The sequence below is a fragment of the Cyanistes caeruleus genome, chromosome 4 (assembly GCF_971803275.1).
Source record: "Cyanistes caeruleus chromosome 4, bCyaCae1.hap1.1, whole genome shotgun sequence".
In the NCBI taxonomy this organism is placed as follows: Eukaryota; Metazoa; Chordata; class Aves; order Passeriformes; family Paridae; genus Cyanistes; species Cyanistes caeruleus.
The window spans coordinates 74,185,753-74,207,483 of NC_141704.1; the positions used below are offsets into that span (position 1 = coordinate 74,185,753).

Genomic DNA, 21,731 nt, shown 5'->3' on the forward strand with positions numbered 1-21,731 from the left:
AAAAGGAGGCAGAAGCCAAGCGCGGCATCCCTCCAAAATCTCATTGTCTTTGAAGCGGGAAGACGGGAGAAAGTGGAGTCAGAAAATCTAAAATTATAAAGTTTGCCTTGTCGTGGCAGAGAAGGCTTGGCCAGAAGGGCAAACACGGGGTTTTGCCTCATCTCTCTGCAGCTGAAGCCTTTCCCGGGTCACACAAAACGAACGGCTTCCTCTGCGTACCCCGGCTAGAGAAACAGGCGGCGGCCGCAAGCTGCTCTCCTTGGCTGGGGGCCCTGCCGCCACCGAGGCCCCGGCAGGTGACAGCTCCACAAAGGTGTGAGGTTTTCCCCTCTCCCTGACACCGGGCCAGCCGTTCCCGTGGGCGCTCCGTGAGTAGAGTGATGTTCGGCGCAGGCTTGGAATCGCACCTAAAGCTCCGCCGGCCCACACTCTAGTCCAGCCTCATCCCTTCTCACCCCTCTGAGGCCAGGGGACACCGGGAGCTGGCCGAGCCGGAGTGGGGAGATGCTGCAGGTGGTGGCGGGTCCCTCCCGGGTGAGCATCTTCCGTTGCATCCTGAAGGGAAGGTTTAAATCCCAAGTGAGGGATCTTTTCTTCCCATCGTGCCAGGGGGGAGGGCTCAGGCTTGCGGTGAGGCTTGGGACCAGGAGTTTGCTCACGGGTACGTGAGTTTCCTCATTTGTGCACATGGCAGGTGACAAAGCACTGCACCGCTGTTTGCAGATGACACCTTTCGGGGGGGGGGGAGGAGGGCAGGGAGGCAATGGGGTGATAGTGAATCTCCTAAAAGCCTTTGGCACTGCTCAGTTCCTGCCGTATTAGCACAGACGTAGTTGGGTTGTGCTGGCTTTTTTCTCTTCCCTTTCCTTTTTTTTCTTTTTTTCTTTTTTTTTTTTTTCCTCAAGCCCACTGAGGCAGAGAAGAGGCAAACTCAGCCATAGGAAGGTGGTTAGTGATGTCACAAGTTAGATCTTTTCAATAAAAGCAATGGAGAAGGGTCTCCCTCACTATATATATTAGGGGACGCTTATGTTCTTCATAATAAAAGGAGCAGCAAGGGAGAAAAGCACCTGCTTTTAACAGCCTTTATTTAACCCTGATCTGTTACAGGCAGAATTAAAGCTCCGTAGGCTGGATTTTTGAAAAGTATTGCCTTTTTTTAAAAATTAACTTCCTTGCTTTTTTTTTGCTTTTTTCTTTTCTTCTTCTTAAGAATAGAACATAGTTTGGGAAGCGATTGCTGAGAAGAGCAACCACTGTTTGCCAGGGTGATCTCTGAGAGGCACAGTCAGCTGTAAGTCAAAGAAAAGGTGAAGTGATAAATTGTGAAGAAACTTCAGGATTCTGAGTTTATAGAAGCTATTTATTTTTCCTGAGTTTGTAAAGGATGGTGTGTGTTGGTTTTTGATGTATTTTTTAAAATTTTTAATTTCTGGGGGAGAGGAAATTCTATAAATATTTGATGAACGTTTTACTTTTAACATGAGCAATGCACCAATGAGTGTGGGGGGGATATTTTCAGAGGACCTTACAATTATTTTTAATTAGTTGAAAGAACTGTGTAAATCAAAGACGGCTATTAGCTATACATTTTAGTTTATAGACTACTAGCTGTTCAGGGAATTTATTTACAGCATAAACGATTTAAGGTTTTCAGGATGATTTCTGTTTCAGCTCTTATGCTGTAGGTTTTATTTGCCTGTGTGGTGTGGAATATGGATTTTTAAATTGTGGCAGCAAGCGTCATTTAACTTAAAATGAGCTGCAGGTAGACAAACGCTTTGCTTTCCGCCTAAAACTTCAACAGTGAGTCTGCTTTAATTCTAGGTCAGGATGAGAAGGAGCCATCAGCCGGCACGCCTCAGTGTTGTGTTGCGGCTTGTGAGGGTGTTGGGAAAGCATTCCCTGTAAATCAGGCTGTCAGCGGCATAACCAGCGACCCCGGTCCCCCCGCCGAGGTCTCTGGGAGGGGCGAGGCCTCCCGGGACGCTGCCGGGACCGAGCCGGCGCCCCCAGGTGTGCGCTGCCGCGGTCCTGCCCGCACCGTCGAACTTGAGGATATCGGCGTGCAGGGCATTTCCTGCAGGAAAGGCGCCGGAGGTGGGGGCAAGGGGCGCACTGTCCCCCTCGGCTCTGTCCCGGAGTCCCCTTGTAGCAGCCGGAGGTAGTTTCGAGCGCGAACAGGCTGGAGAGACGGGCGGGCTGCGTTACCTTCGAGTTTCACGCAAATGCTGTCCCGGGATGGAAAAGTTTGGTGCCTCCATCGGGGGGTGTGGGGCTGTCGGCCGGCGGTTCCCGGCGGGGCTCGGGGGTGACCAGGGGTGACCGGCAGCCTCCCGCGGCTCCGGCCACCGCTGTCCCCGCAGCCCTGCGGTGCTGCCCTCCTCTCACGGGAGCGCAACCTGACGCAGCGGTTTGCAGCGCCGTGGCCAGGCTGAAGGAGAGCGAAGTGGAAGGCGAAAAAGGGAGAGGAGGAGAAAACTTTCCACTAGTTTCTGTTTTTGTCCAGGAGCGCCTGTGTTCATAGACCGCGAGTCCTTCCCCTAGCCCTCCCCCTTAGCTCCCCCCTCTCCCTTCACTAGCATACAATTAGCATCATTAAGAACCGACCCTCCGACGGCGACCAACAACGGTAGGTGCGTGTAAAGTAAGGCGGCAGCAGACCCGGGCAGCGCTTTGGGGCTTGAGCTAAAAAGTGCTCCCGCCGATGGGAGGAATCCCCGCGGCAGGGGAGATGATGACCCGGGGATAAACAGGAAAAGGGAGAGCTGGAAGGTGAGCAAGAGAGGAGCGCTGCTGCAGAAGATGCGGAGAGCTTGGCCGAAGTTATTGAGGTCCGCTGAGTGCATGTGCAGCCGGGTGTTCCCTTTTCTTCCCTCATTTTTGATTTGGGCCCGGGAACCGCTGATTTCCAGTCTCCCTTTAGGTTGCGGGTGTCCCGTCCAGGCTCTCGCTCTCTCCGCACATGTTCCTAGGGCGCCATCTCTTTGCAAAACCCTCCGTCCTCCCGCAGGTCTCCCAGAGGCTGCTCCGGAGCGTGTGAACATCGCAGGCTGCAGCCCAGTCCAACCTGCCGAACCAAGCATGCTTCCCAGCCCCTGAGCCTCCCGGGCTACCGCTCCTCCCAGACCTCTCGGGCTCTCCAGATAGGCAGCAACCTTTGCTTGCCTTTCCTTGTCACCGCTTGTCTCTCTTCTTATCACTGTTGGGGACCAAAACTTTCCAGCAGCTGGAGACGTGAACCTGACCCTTTTTCTTTGCAAAGGTATACTGAAAGACAGATGTGGAGGTGCATTCCCCCCCCGCCTCAGCCTGTGTGTGTGTTATTGTGTCCGCGCGTGTGTTTACAGAGAAGTGAGCAGCTGAGCTGACTTTTGGGAATCTTTCCTCATCAGAGTGGGCTTCTGCTGTAACACAGAGTTCTGAGAGAGTGGCGTAGCGGACTAGAACTAAGCAGGGCTCAGGGAACTCCCTGGACCCCGCTCTAACCCTGTTCAAATGAGAGCTAGATGGTTTTTGAACTAATGTCGCGAGAGATCTTGCCTGCGGGCAGCGAGGGAGGGAGGGAGGGAGGGAGGGAGGGAGGGAGGGAGGGAGGGAGGGAGGGAGGGAGACAGAGCAAAGTTTGGAAGGAGTGAGCCGAAAACTCAGAAAGTTTGTTTTTCCTTCAGAGCCTCGGAGCTGGTAGAGCCGAAGCGGGAACTCCTTGAGGACGGCGCTGGCGCATCTGTCCCTCGGGACTGACCTCCCTTTCCTTTCAGGTTTTAAGTCCCGGAGGATACAATGTTCGCTAAACTCTTCCAGCAGTGGAGTTTCGCAGTGTTCCTGCTGAGTTATTCCGTGCCCTCCTACGGGAGATCAGTAGAGGGGTTCAGCCGCAGACTGTGAGTTTCTCTATTTTCTTTTTTTTTCTTTCCCTTTATTCTCCCTCGGTGAGGCGGCGGGAGGCGGGGAGGGGGGAGGTTTGGCAGCCCGGGAGGCTCCGCAGCGCTGCCGGCTCAGCACAGGGCCGCTCCAGGTTACCTGCCCCAGGTGCTCACCGACGCTGCCTGAGAGCCAGGAAGAGGTATTTGGGGCAGGGAAATGGCGCTTTGCAGCTGTCTGACCTTAAAAAGATTTGGGGGAGGCTTTGTGGTGAGGGGTTTCTCTTCCGACGAAGCGGGGTGATTGTCGCACAGTTGCCCAGGACCCTCGCAGGGAGCATCCCGGTTTATCCAAGTGCGGTGTTACACTAACAGGCACTTACTCGGCTCTGGCGTGGAGCCAATATTGATAAGGGCAGGGGAAACCCGCAGAAGTGAGGGCCATCATGACACTGAAGTACTGAACAATTTCTTTAGATTTCTGCCACTTCAGGGGAAAAAAATCCAAAGGGAGTCCAGTATCTTACTTAGAGGCAAAGGCATATTTTTTGATAAATGATAGTGTACCTTAAGACAGTCTGTTCAGAAAATGACCTTTTTGCTTCTTCCAGAATAATCAGTCTGATTTATACTAATACCCATACACAAAGTTCAGGAGAAGCCTCTGCACTGATGCAGGAGCAGCTATGTCATACATCTAACTTGCTGGCTTTCTCTGGGCTTGCATCAGATTTTCTAAGGAGGAAACACCTCGGTCATACTGGGGAGGGCTGTATTGTTATTTAGTTTCAAAGGAAGCCAAGTTGGAGAAAGAGTTCTGGAAAATCCTATCACAATTTACAGGGAAATATGACACAGCAAACAATTTCAGATGCATTTCCTTGTAAATGTTTTATTACATAAGGACAAGATATCCAAATAGCACTTCCTCTGCCATTTAAGCAATACCAATACCAATACCAATACCAATACTAATACTAATACTAATCAACCCAAACACTCAAAAGAAAAAATCACTGCGGATGAAGTGACTTAGGACATACCTAAAGCTTGGCACCAGGCAGACAGCTATTACAAATCTCCTACAGCAAATTGTGTAGAACATGTTTTTGCTGATAATGTTAGAGTGTATTATTCTCAGTCCATTAACATTTAACTGTTTTGTACTCTTGAAAGCTGTCCTTGTGCTATTTCTTTCTTTTAGGACCATATTATATAGAGGAATTAAATTTCAATTTCAAAAATAAATAGGAAAAAAGAAAATTATTGAAGTACAGCTAAATGCTGTTCTTTTCTTGACTAGCAAACTCTGAACTGGATCTAAGCCAAATTTGGTTATTAAAAAAATAAATTAGATTTATGGAGAAATACTCTTCCTCTTTTTGAAGTTAGTGTAGTTCTAACACTTGTTTTTAAAGGTCAGGATTAGAGGTCTTCTCAACATCCCCATTCTGTCCTGAATGTCCTAAGGAAACCAGTGAAAATGCATTTCTCAGCTCCCTCTTTGCTCTGGCATGTAAAACACACACAAGAAACCAGTCAGCTGTCAGTGGTATTCATGTAGTTTTGTTTGTGGGCACAGCACAAACACAGACACCGCACTCAAACATGTGTCCTGTTTTAATATTACCACAAACCATTCCTAGAGTTAATGGTTAATAACTCACTTAGGCTTGGAGATTTTTTTTTTCTCAGTCAAAACCTTAGACCAGTAGTGGATGAAAATACTGAAGCACATTATTATATACATGCAAAAATAATCAAAATTACATAGGCCTGGTTCTACAGACTTTGCTGAAGCAAATCTACCATGGTAAGCAATAGCAAATTGTCCTAAGAAAAGATTTCCAGACATGTTATTTGTTATAGGAGTGCTTTAGCTGCTAAAAAACTTCTGAGAAACCCAGTAATGCCTCAAAATGAAATGACATATTTTTATCATCATGTCCAGACATTGCAGCATCATGTCCCTAGATCTGTTCAAAACATTTTTCCTAAGCCTGAGATAGGTTGAGCAGATTTCCCTCCCTTTGGAGTCAGTGGCAAGGGCACTCAGTCTTGCAAAATCCAGAGAGCTGACTGAATCCTCCTCAGTTATCTTGCTGAATTTGGGATCAAACCCAACTTGAACAGTCAAGGATAATAACAGCTAAATAAGAGCAGCTCTCTGAGATAGAAAGTGGAAAGTCTATCTGAGATAGACTGAAGAATGTTGCCTTTTAGAAATGCTAGATATCACAAGGGGAAAAAAGAAAAAAAAGAAGGAATGTGCCTGAAAGCTCTTATCTAGAAGTACATGAAGTCAGGATATTCCCAAGTCATGGATTTCTGCTGCTCTCCCCATGATGAGACACTCAGTCTCATATGTACACAGTGTACTTTGATCCAGTAATTGGTTTGGATGCTCTGGTCAAGTACAAACCATTAACAACCCTCTCTCAAAAGCTCCTGCCACATATAAGCTTAGTATTCACTGCTCTTGCTTTGGTACAAGATCCTTTTCCTTGGATGAGAGGTGTGTTTTATAGAAGGATGGAAGGGACCTCTAGTGGGTCATCTTAACCCTAACAGCCTAATATTTTTTTTCCATATCATAGCCAATATGTGAATGCAATCATTCCAGTCTCCATTGCCTTCCTACTCTGAGTGTGTGGGTGAGATATTGCTGATATCTCCATTATCAAGCACTTCTTACATCAGTCTTCTTGGGCAAGCCTTTCTCCATGATTTACAAACATAGTAGTTGTTTGAATAACTGAGGCAGAAGGAGGCAGAAGGTCAAAGAGATAAGTATCTAGCACATCTTTGTTTCAAAGAGATTTTTTGATCTAGAGCATACAAAGGAAGCTGGTAGGCAAAATGTAATCCTTAAGTCTGTCTGAGTAATAAAAGTCATATGAAATGTTACACTACATAATGTTATACAATCATCTGGAATAGAAGAATGTTATTTGGGGCCAGACTTGATGCTAAATATTATACAGACATTTAAAGAGAAACCCACCCTCTGGCACACCAACCCCTCACACATCAATCCCTGCATTATTTTGGAAATGCATACTCACTCAAGATGTAGATCTTGTAATGCTCTCTGACTGCCTTGTGTGCACTGGAACCAAATGTTTAGGTTTCACTCCTGTGAAATGGAACAGGTTTTCAATCAAGAGGACTTTAATAACAGGCTTTGGAGAGTCAAGATTTTGTCACAGTGGGGAACTTGACCAAATACATATTAGAGGATTGAGGCAGCTTTGGGTTGTCAGTGATAGAAGGAATTATCCTTGATAGTTCACAAGAGGCAGTAGGAAAGCTTTGCTCATCACATGAGACACTGGTTTAGACTCCCTAAAGCATGGAGATTTCATACGCTTTCTATGAACAAGAAGAGTGAAAGCAGAACTGCATTTCCCATGCAAATTTCTTGAGAAAATAGAATACTGAAGCTCAGAATGTATCATGAGTCACATTGGACAGCCTGACAGGCAGCACAGAGGCAGTTGAACAGAGGAGCCCAGGGTGCTGGTTTTATTGGCCTATTTGCCAATCAGACTGACCCTAATAAGAAGTGTGTTGGAGATGGCCCTTGTTCAAAAAAATTCTTCTGGGGGAGATCATGAGCTTGCATTAATGGTCACAACTGCACTGAAGAGAAAGACACGATATGGGATCAGCTTAGCATTATCACATGGCATTTTTGCTCAGGGACATTTAGTAGAAGGTCATAAAATATTTGCCCCAATAGCTGAAGTCATTCAAAAAACAGATTTGGGGACACTTAAATCACAGATATTCGATTACATGTGTATTCACAAACCTCAATATATGCAGAGCTGATTTTGAGCAAGATTTTGACAGTCATCTTCCAGTCTTACTGTGGAATGGGAGAAAGCCGCTGTTTGAATTTTGCCCTGAGCAATAGAGATGTAGTATCACTTAAATCAATCACTTGAACCCAATACTCAAAAAGTGCAGCCCTGCAAATACAGAAATTGAAGAGGATGCTCTTAAACCAGAGCTACTTGAAATTGCCAACTTCCAGTAGCTCTACTATTGATCAAGTCATAAACCTAAAGAATTTGGCTGAGGGGACTGAAAAAGAGAACCTGCAGAATGCTCCCAAATATTTTGCATTTTCAAATGTGGTAGCATAGCAGGAAAAAAAGGGATGGAAGGAAGGAATATGATGTGTCTTCTTCCTGTTCACCCAAATGCAGAAACCACTTCTTACTCAGCTAATTGAACAAATGATTATAGGACAGGCAAGGCAGTGAATGTAATTTCTTTGGCCAGTGAGAATCCAGTCACATGCCATACCCTCATGCAAGAGGAGATATTCCATAGCCAAACTCTGCATGATGGAGTAGAGCAATTGGAAGGATAAACTGTATTACTGCATTCATGGGAATGTAGCTAAAATCCCAGTTTGTGCTCTGTCTGTGGTTCACTGTGCAGCTGCGTATCTATTCCACTTCAAGAAAAAGGCATGTATTTTCCCACCTTTTCTCTGGTTATTTATTATTCAGGTACCATTTGTATCTTCTTTCCTGAGATGTTTAATTCCTTGTCAGAAAAACATCCCTAAAAGACAGATAGCTACTCATCTCCCAGTTTCTTGAAAACAAGACAGAGCTCAGTGTACCAAAAGGTCAGGATGAACTCTGGAAAAACCACTCTAACAAACCAGGATGCTCTTGAAGAAGATCCAGTGAAGGGGGTTAGCATGAAATTCAGACAGCATAGCAGACAAGAAATTTGGCCTCAAAAGTTCACACTTAAAGCAATACTAGGAGGGCATCTAAAACCGTAATTAGACACAAGTGACCAAGCAGTAAATCCACAGGAGTGGCTGAGGCTCGTCTCTGCTGATGCTCAAGCTGCCTCCTTGGATAGCTCATTATGGACTGAAGTGCCTGTATTTTAGGCACCCAAGTTCAAATATAAAAATATTTTATATCCTTTTTGCTCCTGCAATATTCCTTATGCTACTGCAATTTCACTTATTTAAATATAGGAGTAAAGTGTGCTTTTATATGCTTGTTTAAGTTTTTGAAGTACACTGAGCAGAAGAAAATCACTAGAATGATGCTTCATAAACGCTGCTTCTGGCTACAGTACAAGCACTGGGTTTTTCCTCCCTTGCTGTATTAGCTGACCCTTTCATTTTCCTATCCCTGACAACTGCCTTCCTGCTTTTACTGCCTCAAGTGTGATATATTAAGAGTCATGATGCTTTCCTAGAACAGAGCAGTGACTAATCCAGCTCCAGGTCCAGTGGTGTGTGATCAGTCAGCTGAGAATTATTACCTGCTTAGGACTTTCCCTTCTCTGCTGAGAACAGCTACTCTGCGGAAGAAGCAGGACGTGCTCCAGCAGTCTGACTTCACTGGATGTCTCCAAGCCTGGTACATGGTCACTGTGGCCACCACAGCCAGAGAAGAGAGGAACTCTGCCAAGCACTGGGCAATAACCAAATCCTAACCACTTTTCCCTCTCCTCTCTTCTCTTCCTTTAGCAAAAGAGCTGTATCAGAGCACCAGCTACTGCATGACAAGGGCAAGTCAATCCAAGACTTACGAAGAAGAATATTTCTTCAAAATTTAATCGAAGGTGTCAACACTGCAGAGATCCGTACAACATCAGAGGTGTCACCTAACCCTAAACCTGCTACCAACACGAAGAACTATCCTGTCCGGTTTGGCAGTGAAGATGAGGGCAGATACCTAACTCAGGAGACAAACAAATCACAGACCTACAAGGAGCAGCCCCTGAAGGTGTCAGGGAAGAAAAAGAAAGCAAAGCCTGGAAAACGTAAGGAACAAGAGAAGAAAAAGAGGCGAACCCGCTCAGCTTGGCTAAATTCTGGCATGTATGGAGACATCATGACCGAGAGCCCACTTTTGGACATCTCTGTTACTACACATAATCACACTTTAAGGTAATTCTGCTACATTCTCTTGGGGAGTGTGCCATGTATTTACTGAATTGTTATCCCTTGGTGTGAGAGACTAAGGCCTCGCTCAAACTGGGAGTAAAAGCAGATCTGGGCAGTGGTTTTTCAAGCACAGTCTCAACGTGCTCTCTGCAGGTAAGTGCCCCTTCCACTTTGCACTGAGGACAGACCATTTCTTTCCTATGAGACACAATTCACGTAAACAACTTCTTGCCAAAATCTGCTGCCTGAAGCTGAGTATTAAGTGAAGGTATTTCTGTGAAAAGGAAGCACATCACAGCCACTAAAATTTCCTTTCCTGCTTTAGCCTACTGTATCTCACTATCTTGGTCCCACAGTTGGGCCTCAGCAGATTGAAAGCTTTGACTTTTATTTAAGGCTTTGCATCTATAAAATGGTTAAGTTTTCTTTCCTTCCTCTCAACACCTCCCCTTTTTGGCAACTTTCCTACTCTTGCTTTACAGTTTTTCATTCTACTGTTTAACCTTAGGGGAGAACATGGAAAACTTCACTCTCAGTAATATCTGCAAGCAACTCAAACCAGCCTTTCACCATAAAATTCTCCCTGCCATTAGGACTTTTTAATTCAGCTCCATCCTTCTGTCAGCTTGTGAAACTATTATGTTGCTGCCTAAAAATGTTTAGCATTGCTTTTGGAGAGGAGTATGCTTCCCTCATGCATGACAATGAAGGGTTTTTAGGGCAGTGGCCTGGAGACATCAGCCTAGGTGTCCCAAGTGACTCATACCCTTGCAGTCATCTCAGCTTGAGTGGAAATCTGCACACTTGCAGGCAAAGCCAAGGATCCCACTCTTCAGCTCTTGAATGTTTGCATTTCACCAGCGTTTCACCACCCTTTTCTCTCCTCCTCCCCCTCACCTTGGCAGAACACAGACATAAGAGAAGTGCCACTTGCTTGCAGTAAATCTCTTGCAAAGAGACACCAGCTGTGGGATTTACTAAATTCCAGCCTGGGGTTAAGCTTTACAGGCCACAGTTTACAATGTGCTCCATCACCTCAGCTCATGCTGGCATCTACAGGAGGTACCAACCTGGGCCTGGGCACTCAGGCCATAGGCCAGGGTATCTCAGACCATAAACGAGTTGGCATGGCTGTAGCAGGTAGGTGGGAAGTTAAAGACATTGGTTTGTCAGCACCTTAGGAAAGGTGAACTTCAGGATTCTGCTCAGGAGGTGCCTGAGGCTTCAACAGATGTCAAGGGTCTGTTTTGGCCAGTAAATAACACTTGCCTTGAGCACAAAGTAATATAGAATGGAAAAAACATCCTAGGGAATTTTAACAGTTACTTCTTTTTCTTGCTGTGCTGTCTTTGGTGGCCACCTAATGGGGTTTATAAAAGAGCTACAGGTACAACCCTGTTGATTTTCCCAGTTCAGCCTTTCTGTTTGAAATGTGTCTGGATGGCTGAAGGCTCTCAGCTTTACTGTGGAGTCCAACATCCAAATTCAGCATTTCTCAGAGATTCCTAAAAAGGACCTATATTTTAGCTAATGAATTGGAGATGATTAAACAAGAAGAATCTGTTAAAAAAGGAAAAGGAAATTCCTCCTTCACAAGTACAGGGAACATGTTGGTTTAGTCCTAACAAACTTCTAGTACATGAGTTTTTAGTTACCACAGTAGGCTGGCAAAGGATGTAAACTTTAAGCATGATTTTCACTGTATTTCTGTGCTCCTTTTCTGCTGAACACCCTGGATTAAAATCTTCATGCCAATTCTCTCTGATCAGTCTTGAAAACAAAATTTTGGGTTTATATCAGAAAAAAATGGACAACAATAATATAATTTCTAGATCTTTTGACTTACTACATAGAGAATCTCATGGAAGAAGCCAATCTTGCAAAATCTAGGTCCCAATCACAAAATGCAGCTTGTAAATTATTAGTATAGAGCCCACTGTCAAGATGTAGCTTAGCTTAAACTTTAAAACCAAACCTAAAATCCAGGCTTAATTGAAAATGTCACCCTCTTAGAAGTAGGCCTGAGTAGTGCAAACACGCACACATACACAGCCATGCTGTATGAATCGTGTGCCATCATTATACCTGTTGGAATATATCCTGAAATGGACCCTAATATTGTTGTTAACTACTTATTACGGAACTTCATGCTAGCATTTCCATTCCAGGCTCTTAAAAAGTTATTTCTCATGGACATTCCAACTATATCCCCGTTTCAATTCAATTAAGGTGTTCTTACTTAATTTCCTATAAAACCTTTTGAACAAGCAAACTCCCTAATGATAGATGTAGACTCCCTTTCAATGTGCATATTAAGAAAGCTCTTTTAAACTCTCCAGGATGGAAGTTTTGTTGTGCCTCATACCCACACACTTTTTCCACATGGGTTGTTACCCCCATCTCTGTTAATCAGTCCTACAGCAGAGAGAATTTCATTTCACTCCATCCTACATATCTACATTTCACCCTCAGGTATTTCCCAGGGAACCACTAAAAAATGTGTGCTGTTCACAGGGACAGAAGGGAAAAAAATTGCAACCCTTCAGCATTTCCTGCAGCACCTCTGAGCAATTTCATGTTGAAGTGCAAGTAATACACTGAGAGGCTGGGAGCAGGCTCTGCTTAGTTCTCTTGGGGAGAGAACTCACACCTGACTGCACCATCCCTTAGAAAACACTCAGACTGGGTGCAGTTGATTGTTTCAGCTGGGCTGAATGCAGCTGGAGCTGGAGGATAACAGGATAGGACGGTTGCTTTCTTTCAGGATCAAGCTCTCTGGCTCCCAGAGGGAAAGTTTCACGATTACAGCCTTTTCACTCAGTCAAGTACACAAGAGATGCTGTCAAGAGTCTGCTCACTTCAAGCCCTGAGTAGCCTTTAGTCACATGCACCACAGTCCCTTGCTCAAGGAGTGGTCTATCAGTGGGAAACAGAGATAAAATAAGCACAATGGCACTGTTTTAATCAGAACATGGCATCACACTCCAGCAGTTAACACAGCATTGCCACAGCGTTAACAAGGATTTCCTTTTCCATATCTTCAAAACAATTTTCTCTTTCTCCAACTGTATTTTTTTTTTCTTTTCCAGCACTTCACATTTTTATCATAAAGTGATACAATTCTTCTTCTTGTTACACTCAGGAATTTTACGTAAGGCTCTAAATAAAACAAAACCTTTTCCATTCCTGTGAGGGTACAATGGCCTCAGTGTGTGACAAATTGCAGGTCATCATACTTCTAGAGGGGTTGCATTGAGAAAAACATGACTGAGACCTTGAATAAATGTCTGAAGCTGGGGCGTGGTCAAACAGGCCCTGTTACTGCAAATGGTTACTAGCAAGGCACAAACAGGCCCTGTTACTGCAAATGGTTACTAGCAAGGCACACCTGTTGCAGTCCGTGGCACTCTTACTATTGATTCTATGTCCACACATTTAAAGTGAAAATTAATTAATGTTTCTGTTCTTCCTGTCCTTTCTTTTCTTTGCAGGAGGTGCTGACATCTTCAGCAAGAGATATTTGGAGGACATATTGCAGTATTCTGTAATAGTGAATATATGGGAAGTATTAAAATATTTATTATCTGTAAATATTGTAAATGCTCAGAATGAAACCTTTTTCCCCTCATTGCTCTCTGAAACTGCACATTTGGCTATTGTGAATTTTCCCTTTTTTTTCCTTTTTTTTTCCTTTTTTTTTTCTGATAAGGCTGAGACAATTATTATTGTCACATTTACTATAATTTATTTTGTTGACTGGTGTATTTATTTTGTGAACGTATCTTGGTGCTGCTGACTTCCTATATTTTTTGTAAGATAATGCACTTTAGATATACATATTGAGTACATTGATAACTGACATAAAATGTTTCTGTTTTGTGGTTGATTTCAATGAATGCCTACATATGATTGTTCAAACTGATTTTCCTCTGTGCATGTATAATAGCAGTATTTTATAATTTGTAAAGAATGTCTAATAAAAATATAATCTAATTAAATCATGACTCAGAAGGAAAAATGTGTTCTTCAGGAATTTTAAGGGCAAGAATATTTTTTTTATCTACATTTGAAAATTGTTTTAAATGTAATGCATTTACATGGGTCTAAACTCCCACATTTTCACATTAGCTTTTACTTAAAAATAATTTAGAAGGTTTTTTTGGTTCAGCGTTCTATTTCAAGTTAGCTCAGCTGCTGTACAGCCTGGGGGTAAAAAAAGTCCCAGAGCTCAGATCCCACTGCAGGGGAAGCAGATTCCCAACCTCCTCAGGCCCCAGCCCTGCAGAGCTGAACCCCTGCACTCTCCAAACTGGAGGGTGTGAACAGCAGCCCCAGGGGAGGCATCACATCCTCCACCCTTGGAAGGTGCCCACAGGTCACATCCACAGCTCAAACCCAGGCAGGTGGGCAGTGTCCTGGGCTCCCGACATCTCTGCCCCAGGATCCAAATGGCCACAACATGAGTGGAGCCTCAGTTCTTAGTGCTTTTCTGTGAGGGGGGAAAAACCTATTTCCTGGGTGAATATACAAAGGGAAGAAAAACTTCAAACTGCACCAGGGGACACATTATGAGGTGCTCTTGCATTGCTGGAATAAATTTTCCTGACTCCCATCCTCTCCCACCAGAAAGATGCCTCATATATCTCTGTTTCCAAAACCATCTGCCTTAATCCTGCTTCTGCCTCATCTCCATAGATAAGACCCACTAAGAGAGAGACCCCCTTCAAGACTTCATGTCCACTGACTGAAGAATAAATGAGAAAAAAAAAATTATGGTCTATCACTTTTTCTTGCTTCTTATCCCTGTCACATGCAAAATCACAGCAGTTGCTGTGGGGGCAACCTGAATAAAGGGGATTGTTTCACAGAGATATCTGAACTTTGCAAAGTCCAACTGAATTTCTTCTGTCCCACTCCTTTAGCACCAGCAACATCAGAAAAATACAAGCATGGAAAAATAAATTACAAATCCTGGGAATTTTAAGATAGTTCTTGTAATTGTTGCTCTATTCTGTAGTTGCCAAACTTTTATTTTTGATTCTTTCATTTTTTCAAATGCCATCTTTTTCCACTGCCAAAGTACAGCCATCATGTAATATAAACCAGATGTATTCTTGCTCCCTTCCCAATCTTGCAAAAAACTACCTCCAAGAAAATACTAAAAGCAGGAAAACTTTTGAAAAAATTACCCATCCTTCCCAATCTGCTTCTCTGAAGTGTGAAATTCAGTGCTTCATTATGTCCAGCTAATTACAGCAGCCACAAAGCACGTGCATGCCGTTTCCTTTTCAGATGAAAAATATTATACATGATGAAGCATAGCACTAAGGAAAAAAGGCAGAGTTTCTGCACATTTTCTACTTGGCCTCCTTGCACATCCTGCCTATTTATAGTATACAGCTAATGCTTGGGTCTATACAGCTGAAGTTAACTGCAATATATTCAGAAGACAATTTTGTATCTCAGGATTATCAGCATATCCCAGCTAGAACTGAAGCTGAAAGCTCTGGTGGGCAGAAGCAATTTATCTTCATCAGAAAAGATCTTCATTTATCTTTGCAGACAGGGGCCCAAAGAGCATAAACCAAACCAAAACCACAAGTGCTTAACCTTGGCTCCACAGAACTGGCCTCCTTGTAAGAGGAAAACTGATTTTGTCTCTGGTCTCCCCTGTATCCTTCCACTGTCCATTAAGGACTTGTAATTTTTTTCCTAGTTTCCTGTAGGTGAAATCTGCAATTATAGAGGGTTTAAACAAAAGCCCTGTTTTTCTGAAATACCTCTGTGCAGGCCTTACCAAATCTGTCTGTGGATCCTGTGCTTCACAGACTCTGGTTTGAAAGTCGGGGCTGCAGACTCCACAAAGCTGAATGCAAGATTTTTTTAAACTCTCAGCTTTGCAGGAAAATAAATCCTGAAGACCCCCATTTCTGAGATGAACTAGAGCAGCTTTCTTTGCCTTTCTTGAGGTGGGGGGTAAAATCTCCCAGAGATTTCAGTTTCTCAGACAGTTTAACCCTAAAGGTTTAACTAGTCCCAAAGACCCCTGCAGGAGTCAGGACTTAAGAATCAGGACTTATCCTGGTATTTTCTGATGTCCATGACACCAAATCCTGGAGGAGAAGAGAAATGATGCTCGAACTTCAATATTTCATGTTTTAGGAATGACCTCTAAGAAGGTTGCACTCTTGCTCTCATGTCCTTTCAGCTCTGTTTCTCTTGCTCTCCCTATTCCCAGCTAATCCCAGACATCACCTCACCCACCACCTTCCTCACCAGCCTCTTGTCTCAGCAAGTTCTCCACATTCTGCCTCACAGCCATTGATCTTGTGTCCTTCACCCCAGCTTTTCCTCTGGTGGGTTGTGCTCTCCCCTTGGCATTTCCACCAGCTTCCTCCTGCTCTCTGTCCACCTCCCAGCAGGAAGAGCAGCCAGAACAGAGTGGGGTAGCTTCCTACTCACTTTGCTTTACCACCCTCTCCCAGTGCCTTTTCCCAAGCTGCTGGCTAGGAAGGAGCTCTGGGGGAAATCATCCTTTGCCTTCATCATCACTGAGCATGAGTCTGCTCAGATGGCAGGGTCTGCACTCCTGGAGGGTGGTGGGATGTGCACAGAAGGTCCACTCACGCACAGGAGGTGAACCATAATCAGCTTTTGCTGATAAAGGACATTCCATTAAATTAGTGTGATTTTTGGAGGGTTTTTTATGGCATTTTTATGGCATTTTATGCTTTTTTATGCCCATTTTATGGCTTGGGCATTTTATGACATGCCCAGATATTCCTTCAGGTGATAAAAGAGCAATCACAATGCAGATCATGCCCTTCCAAATTCTCATTTTTTCCTCTGTGAGCCAGGCAGGTGATAGAACTCTAAGAAGAAATTCCAAAAGATTTTTACTATGGGCAATACAATCGGTTTTACTTGGTTTACATTTAAACATGGTATGACTACTTTGGCTGAAATCTTCTGAAAGACAATTTACAAGGTTTCAGCTTGAGAGGTCAAATATGAGTCAGAATTTCACAAAGAAATGAGGTCAGAGTGTCACACCAGGACCAGAGTGTCCCTCAGGAGTGCCTTGAGCAGCAGTCCTGCTTCCCAGATCTGACCACTACAGTCAGAAACTTTGTCCCTGCCCAAGACCTCCAAGGGGAATACAGATTTGGCACCCCACCGCTGCTCTGGTTTTACAGCAGTCACCATGTTTACTACAGAACTTAAAACTGGTTAAGAGACAACAAATGATGACAGCTCTTCCCAACAGCTCCCCTGTGCTGGACCTCCATCACAGACCTTTCCAGACTCCATGCACTTGGAACAGGGAGCTCATCCAACAGTAGAGTTCCTCTCACAGAGTTTGTTTTGTGGTCCTTTGTAAATACAGACAGTTATCTGTCCTTCAAGACACACAAAAACCAGTTAGTGCAATTTATGCCTGTCCTCTGGAACGGCTCTATCCTCTCAAGGAAGGCATTTCAGGCACAGGAACTGCTTGGCTTGGTTTGAATCATTTCCCAACCCCAACCTGTGGACAGAACTATCCCAACACAATGTAGCCACAGTGCAGTGATCATGCGTGTTGACTTCTGAGTAAGTACCCTCAATCTGCTAAGCCACCAGACAGAAGTTGGCTTTCTTGCAGCATTCAGAAAGTAGGGGAATGTTGTCTGTATTTAGTTACAGCCTTTGAGCCTGAAACATTTTGTTATTTGGTCATAATTTACTGCAGAGAAAAAGTGCTATGATATTTTCTGTGGATTCTGAGGGGCTTTATTTATTTACAAAAGAGATACTACTAGAGGAAGCACAAGCTACCTTTTAAACACCACAGCATGTAACCTCCCAAAATAAAATGGGAACCATCAGCATGAGGAATTGGGTCACATGAGCAATAAAGTAATTAAAAAGTACATTTTGTCCTCTACTGAAATCACCTCTGGTTTCTGCTAACAGATTCAAGAACAAAGCAGGGAAAGAGGCTCATGCATTCATCCCCAATTTTAATGAGGAGAGCACTGGGACTCCTTGGCAAAGTAATTTCATTGTTTTATCATGATTATTATTCAAAATGGAGTCATATTTGCCCACTTTTCTGAAGATTTGTGAGCTGTGTGGAAAGTTTGGGGCAGAAATGTAAAGCATTGATGTGCAGCCTGCCTTCCTCCCCCTCACTGGATTGTTTGGTTGCCTGATTTTGGTGGTGGCAGGTTTGGTTTGGTTGGTTTTGGTTTTGTCTTGTTTTCTTGGACTTTTTTCCTGTGGTTGCTTATCCCAGTTTTTTAACCAGGCTATGAACACAGTCATCAGGTAGTAAGTGATAGGTTTCATATTCACCCAGATAAAGGTGACAATACTTAAAGACATTTTCTCAAGGCCCATCCATCTCCCAGGATGCTCCTCTGGACACTGACTTCAGTGGAAGCTATGCACACAGCTTCCCACACAGTTCTCTGAACACATACCCTCTCAAATCCACTTTTTTAATTGGTTTCCTGGATGGTTCTCCTCACAAATAATTTTTCCTGCAGTTAATGTTAACTAATTTGCTGTGGAAAATGTCGATGATCTAACCTTCTCCATGCCTTTCTTTCCAGATGTGTGAGTGATCCAAAAGAGTGGCTTGCAATGCATATGCCATGGACCATCCTTTTCCAACAGCTGGATTCTGCTCTCTGACAGGGCAGGTGAGCATCCTCTGCACATTCATGGGCTCACTGCTGTGCTAGAATGCAGGCTTGGACTTCAGAGAGCATGTTTGAGGCCACTCTGCATATTGTGGATCAAGTTCCCGTAAGAAAAACTTCTGAAAATATGAAGGGATTTTTTTTTTTCTCCAGTGGAACTTCCAGGAAATCTCTACACATTCACTAAGAAAAATCCTTCCTTATGTATTGGAACTACCTTTCTTGCTATGGCCATGCATTTACAAGCGTGTTAAAGGCAGGAGGGATTTGTGTGGATTACTGTTGTTAGAAATACATTTTACAAGATCTGGGTCACTCAAGCAGAAAACCAGGGCACAAGAAAAGGCAAAAGAATCCCATCTTGTCACCTGAGTTTTCTGTTGTGCATCCATTTTCCCCATTTTTTCACTGCACTGGAGGAGTAAAGATCTACTCTGATCCAGCTCAAGTTTTCACACTATTAGACGCTTTACCTGTTTCCATAAACTTGTTCTTGCCTTCTCTCACCCTTTACTAGCAGAAAGGCCATGGCAACACACAAGCACTGTGTGCAGCTAAACTATGATCCAAACAAGATTTTCCCAGTGAGAAGAAAAGTGTCTGTGTAACATTCTGTCAGAGGTTCAGGTAAACAATCAGATCCACCCCAGTGTAAAATGAGAACTGCCCCATGGCTCCTCTCATTCAGGCCAGGGAACACAGGGTATGGTGGCCCATACATATGAGAAATGGAGCTTTAGTAGCCAATTCCTCAGTCAAGGTTTTAGGCCAGTCTCCTTTTGCAATTCTGAGGCAAAAACCAGGAAGATTTAAGTCTTTTCTGTACCCACTTTTAAATGTCTACAGTTTCCAATTCCAAGCAGGCAAGAAGTGTCTGTAAATAGATTCTTTTCCTTTCTACCTTTTCCATTGCTCTAGTTCCTGTTCCAATAACAACCAGGAGAGATATACCAGGAAAGCACACAGGCTTAATACATTTTTCATAAGATAAAATGGGTTTATCATGCCTTTGGGGATAATGATGAATCTTTTTTTTGTGTAACAATGGTATGCTGCAGAGATGGACAAACCTCCTTGTAACTCTCCTAATATCTGGAGAAATGCACCTTGGGTTGGCAGGCTTGCTCTCCATCCTTGAGCAGTTTGAGTCTAATATGAACCTGTGATAGACTGGCATTTAAGAAAACAAAGAGAAACACCTAAGGAAGTTAAAACCACTGGAAGCTGATGGGAGTTTTTCTCCCAGCCAGCTGGCCATTTCTAAGAATTGACAGCAGTTTTAACCATTGAAAAGTGAGATCAACCTGTGAACACCACCTTAAGACCTAAGCCTGGGAATTTCTTTGTCTCTTTGTTTCCTGGCTGTGAAAGGTAACTGAGCTTTAGCTGTCTTCCCGTCCCCTGCCCAGGCCATGCAGCCCGGGCAGGGGGGCTGGGCTGAGCCTGCCACGGCTCCCGGCCGGGAGATGGGGCCTGCGGGGCTTGCCCCGGGCTCTGGCTGGGCCAGGCCGGTCCCTGGCTCGGCTGCAGTTTTTGCTGTGTATGAATTCACCAGAGACTGCCGAGTAAAGAAAGAAGAAAAGCTCTGGACCTGCGGTGGGCTGAGACAGTGACCACACTCTCCAGAGCAGCCATGAAGAATCTTCCATCGCAGACAGCTCCAGCTGCTGCTCCAGCAGAGATCACAGAACCATCTACAAAGCCTGGGCAAGATTTTAACCCTTTCATTATCCAGATGAGACTTGCAGATTAATCCCTTTTTCCAGAGAAAGAAAAAGAGAGTAATCAACATGTAAAGAGACTTTATATACTATTAGAGACAGTAAAGAAAATAATTAAGCTTCAGAAGAAGTAGAAAATAAGGAGATGCTTTAATTAAGCTGAAATATTTTTCTGTTAAAGCTATGGAGATGGACAATAATGTTCTGAAAAACTCCTTTAATTCATGACAGAGTATATTGGGAGGAATGGAGTGTTCAAAGTGTGGATTTTGAGCAAAAGGTAGAGTAATCGTGACAGAGTGAGGTGGTGGAACAAAGGGACGAGAAGTAATAGTTGAAGATTTGGGGCTGTTGTAGAGGTAAAGAGAAAACTTCTGTTTCCAGAGGAGCTCACAGAGACAGATGAAGAGAACTTTTGCCTTTGAATAACATCCTTAAAAATGACATCCCTAGACTCATTGACCCATACACACCTCAGAGTGATGTGAAATGGGATGAGTGAACTGATGACAGGATTTCTGGCCAGCTGGCATCAGAAAAATAGAAAGCTATAACAGAAATACCTTTCTTGTGAGAAACTCCATAGATTAGCAGAAGAAGACTTCTGTTTCTCTACAAAGGCTGATGAAAAGTTTTTGATGAAAAGCAGGAATTGGGACTGTTTTAAACACCAAAGTTCCAAAGTTTTTTGTCTCTATGTTGTCATGTGAACAAGGAAATTGTTGGGTAGTAGGGGATAAAGGAGTTTTCTGGAAGTTTATTCTGGTGTTCTTATTCTTGTAGTTTTGTTAATAAATTTTCTTTATTCCTTTTAAGTTTTAAGCCTGTTTTGCTCTTGTTCTAATCCATATCTCACAGCAAGAAATAAGTAAGTTTTCTAGTAAATTTTTTAGTTACTGCTTTAAAACCATGACATTTATTTGGTGCGTTGGCTGGGTAAATAAAATTAGCAAATCTAAACCACTACAGAATCCCACATCATTCCTTATCCGTAAATAAGCAAGGATTGCAGGATCTCGTGGACCATGGAAGGGTTTCTCATACGCACAAATGCTCAGTTTTGAAAGCCGTGATCACAGGGAGGCTTTGGATACAGAACCTGCCAGTCACTCTCAGCAAAACCATGACAATGCACAGATTCTGCAGAGAGGTGGAGACAAAGAAGGCAAGAGCAGGGGCAGAGCCACTGGCAGAGGCTTGGAGGATGTGTGGGCTCATCTCCTGGGACAACCAGGACAGAGCTACTGGCAGCCGCATGAAGGATACACAGTTCCAGTGATTGCTGTGAGGAATTGTCATTGGTATAAAAACTTGACAAAAGTTTGGGATTCTTGAGTATGAAAGATATAGAGAAGCTTCAAAAGGCCTCTTCTCAAGCAGCCTGGATGTTGTGCAATGACTACAGGAAGTTCCTTACAGGACAGAGTATATTTGTTTATATCTGAAACATCAGATCATGAAATAAGATACAGAAAGTGATATCTACAATAATGAAATGCAGCTGACATCCACTGATTTTGAATTTTAT

General features: G+C 43.7%; 1 protein-coding gene across 3 annotated transcripts; it reads left to right on the forward strand.

The window, feature by feature from the left end:
• Positions 1-1,827: 1,827 nt before the first annotated feature.
• PTHLH (parathyroid hormone like hormone) lies at positions 1,828-13,799 on the forward strand. 3 transcript variants are annotated; one of them, XM_086885344.1, is made up of 4 exons: positions 1,828-3,265; positions 3,762-3,884; positions 9,376-9,798; positions 13,287-13,799. In XM_086885344.1, the coding sequence occupies exons 2-4, from the start codon at positions 3,784-3,786 to the stop codon at positions 13,294-13,296; spliced, it is 534 nt and encodes a 177-aa protein (XP_086741470.1). In that variant the 5' UTR covers positions 1,828-3,265; positions 3,762-3,783; the 3' UTR covers positions 13,297-13,799. The 3 variants fall into 3 exon arrangements, with proteins under 3 accessions (XP_086741470.1, XP_023783829.1, XP_086741471.1); XM_023928061.2 differs by lacking the exon at positions 1,828-3,265 and having other exon boundaries at positions 3,609-3,884; XM_086885345.1 differs by lacking the exons at positions 1,828-3,265; positions 13,287-13,799 and having other exon boundaries at positions 3,724-3,884; positions 9,376-9,802.
• Positions 13,800-21,731: the final 7,932 nt, after the last annotated feature.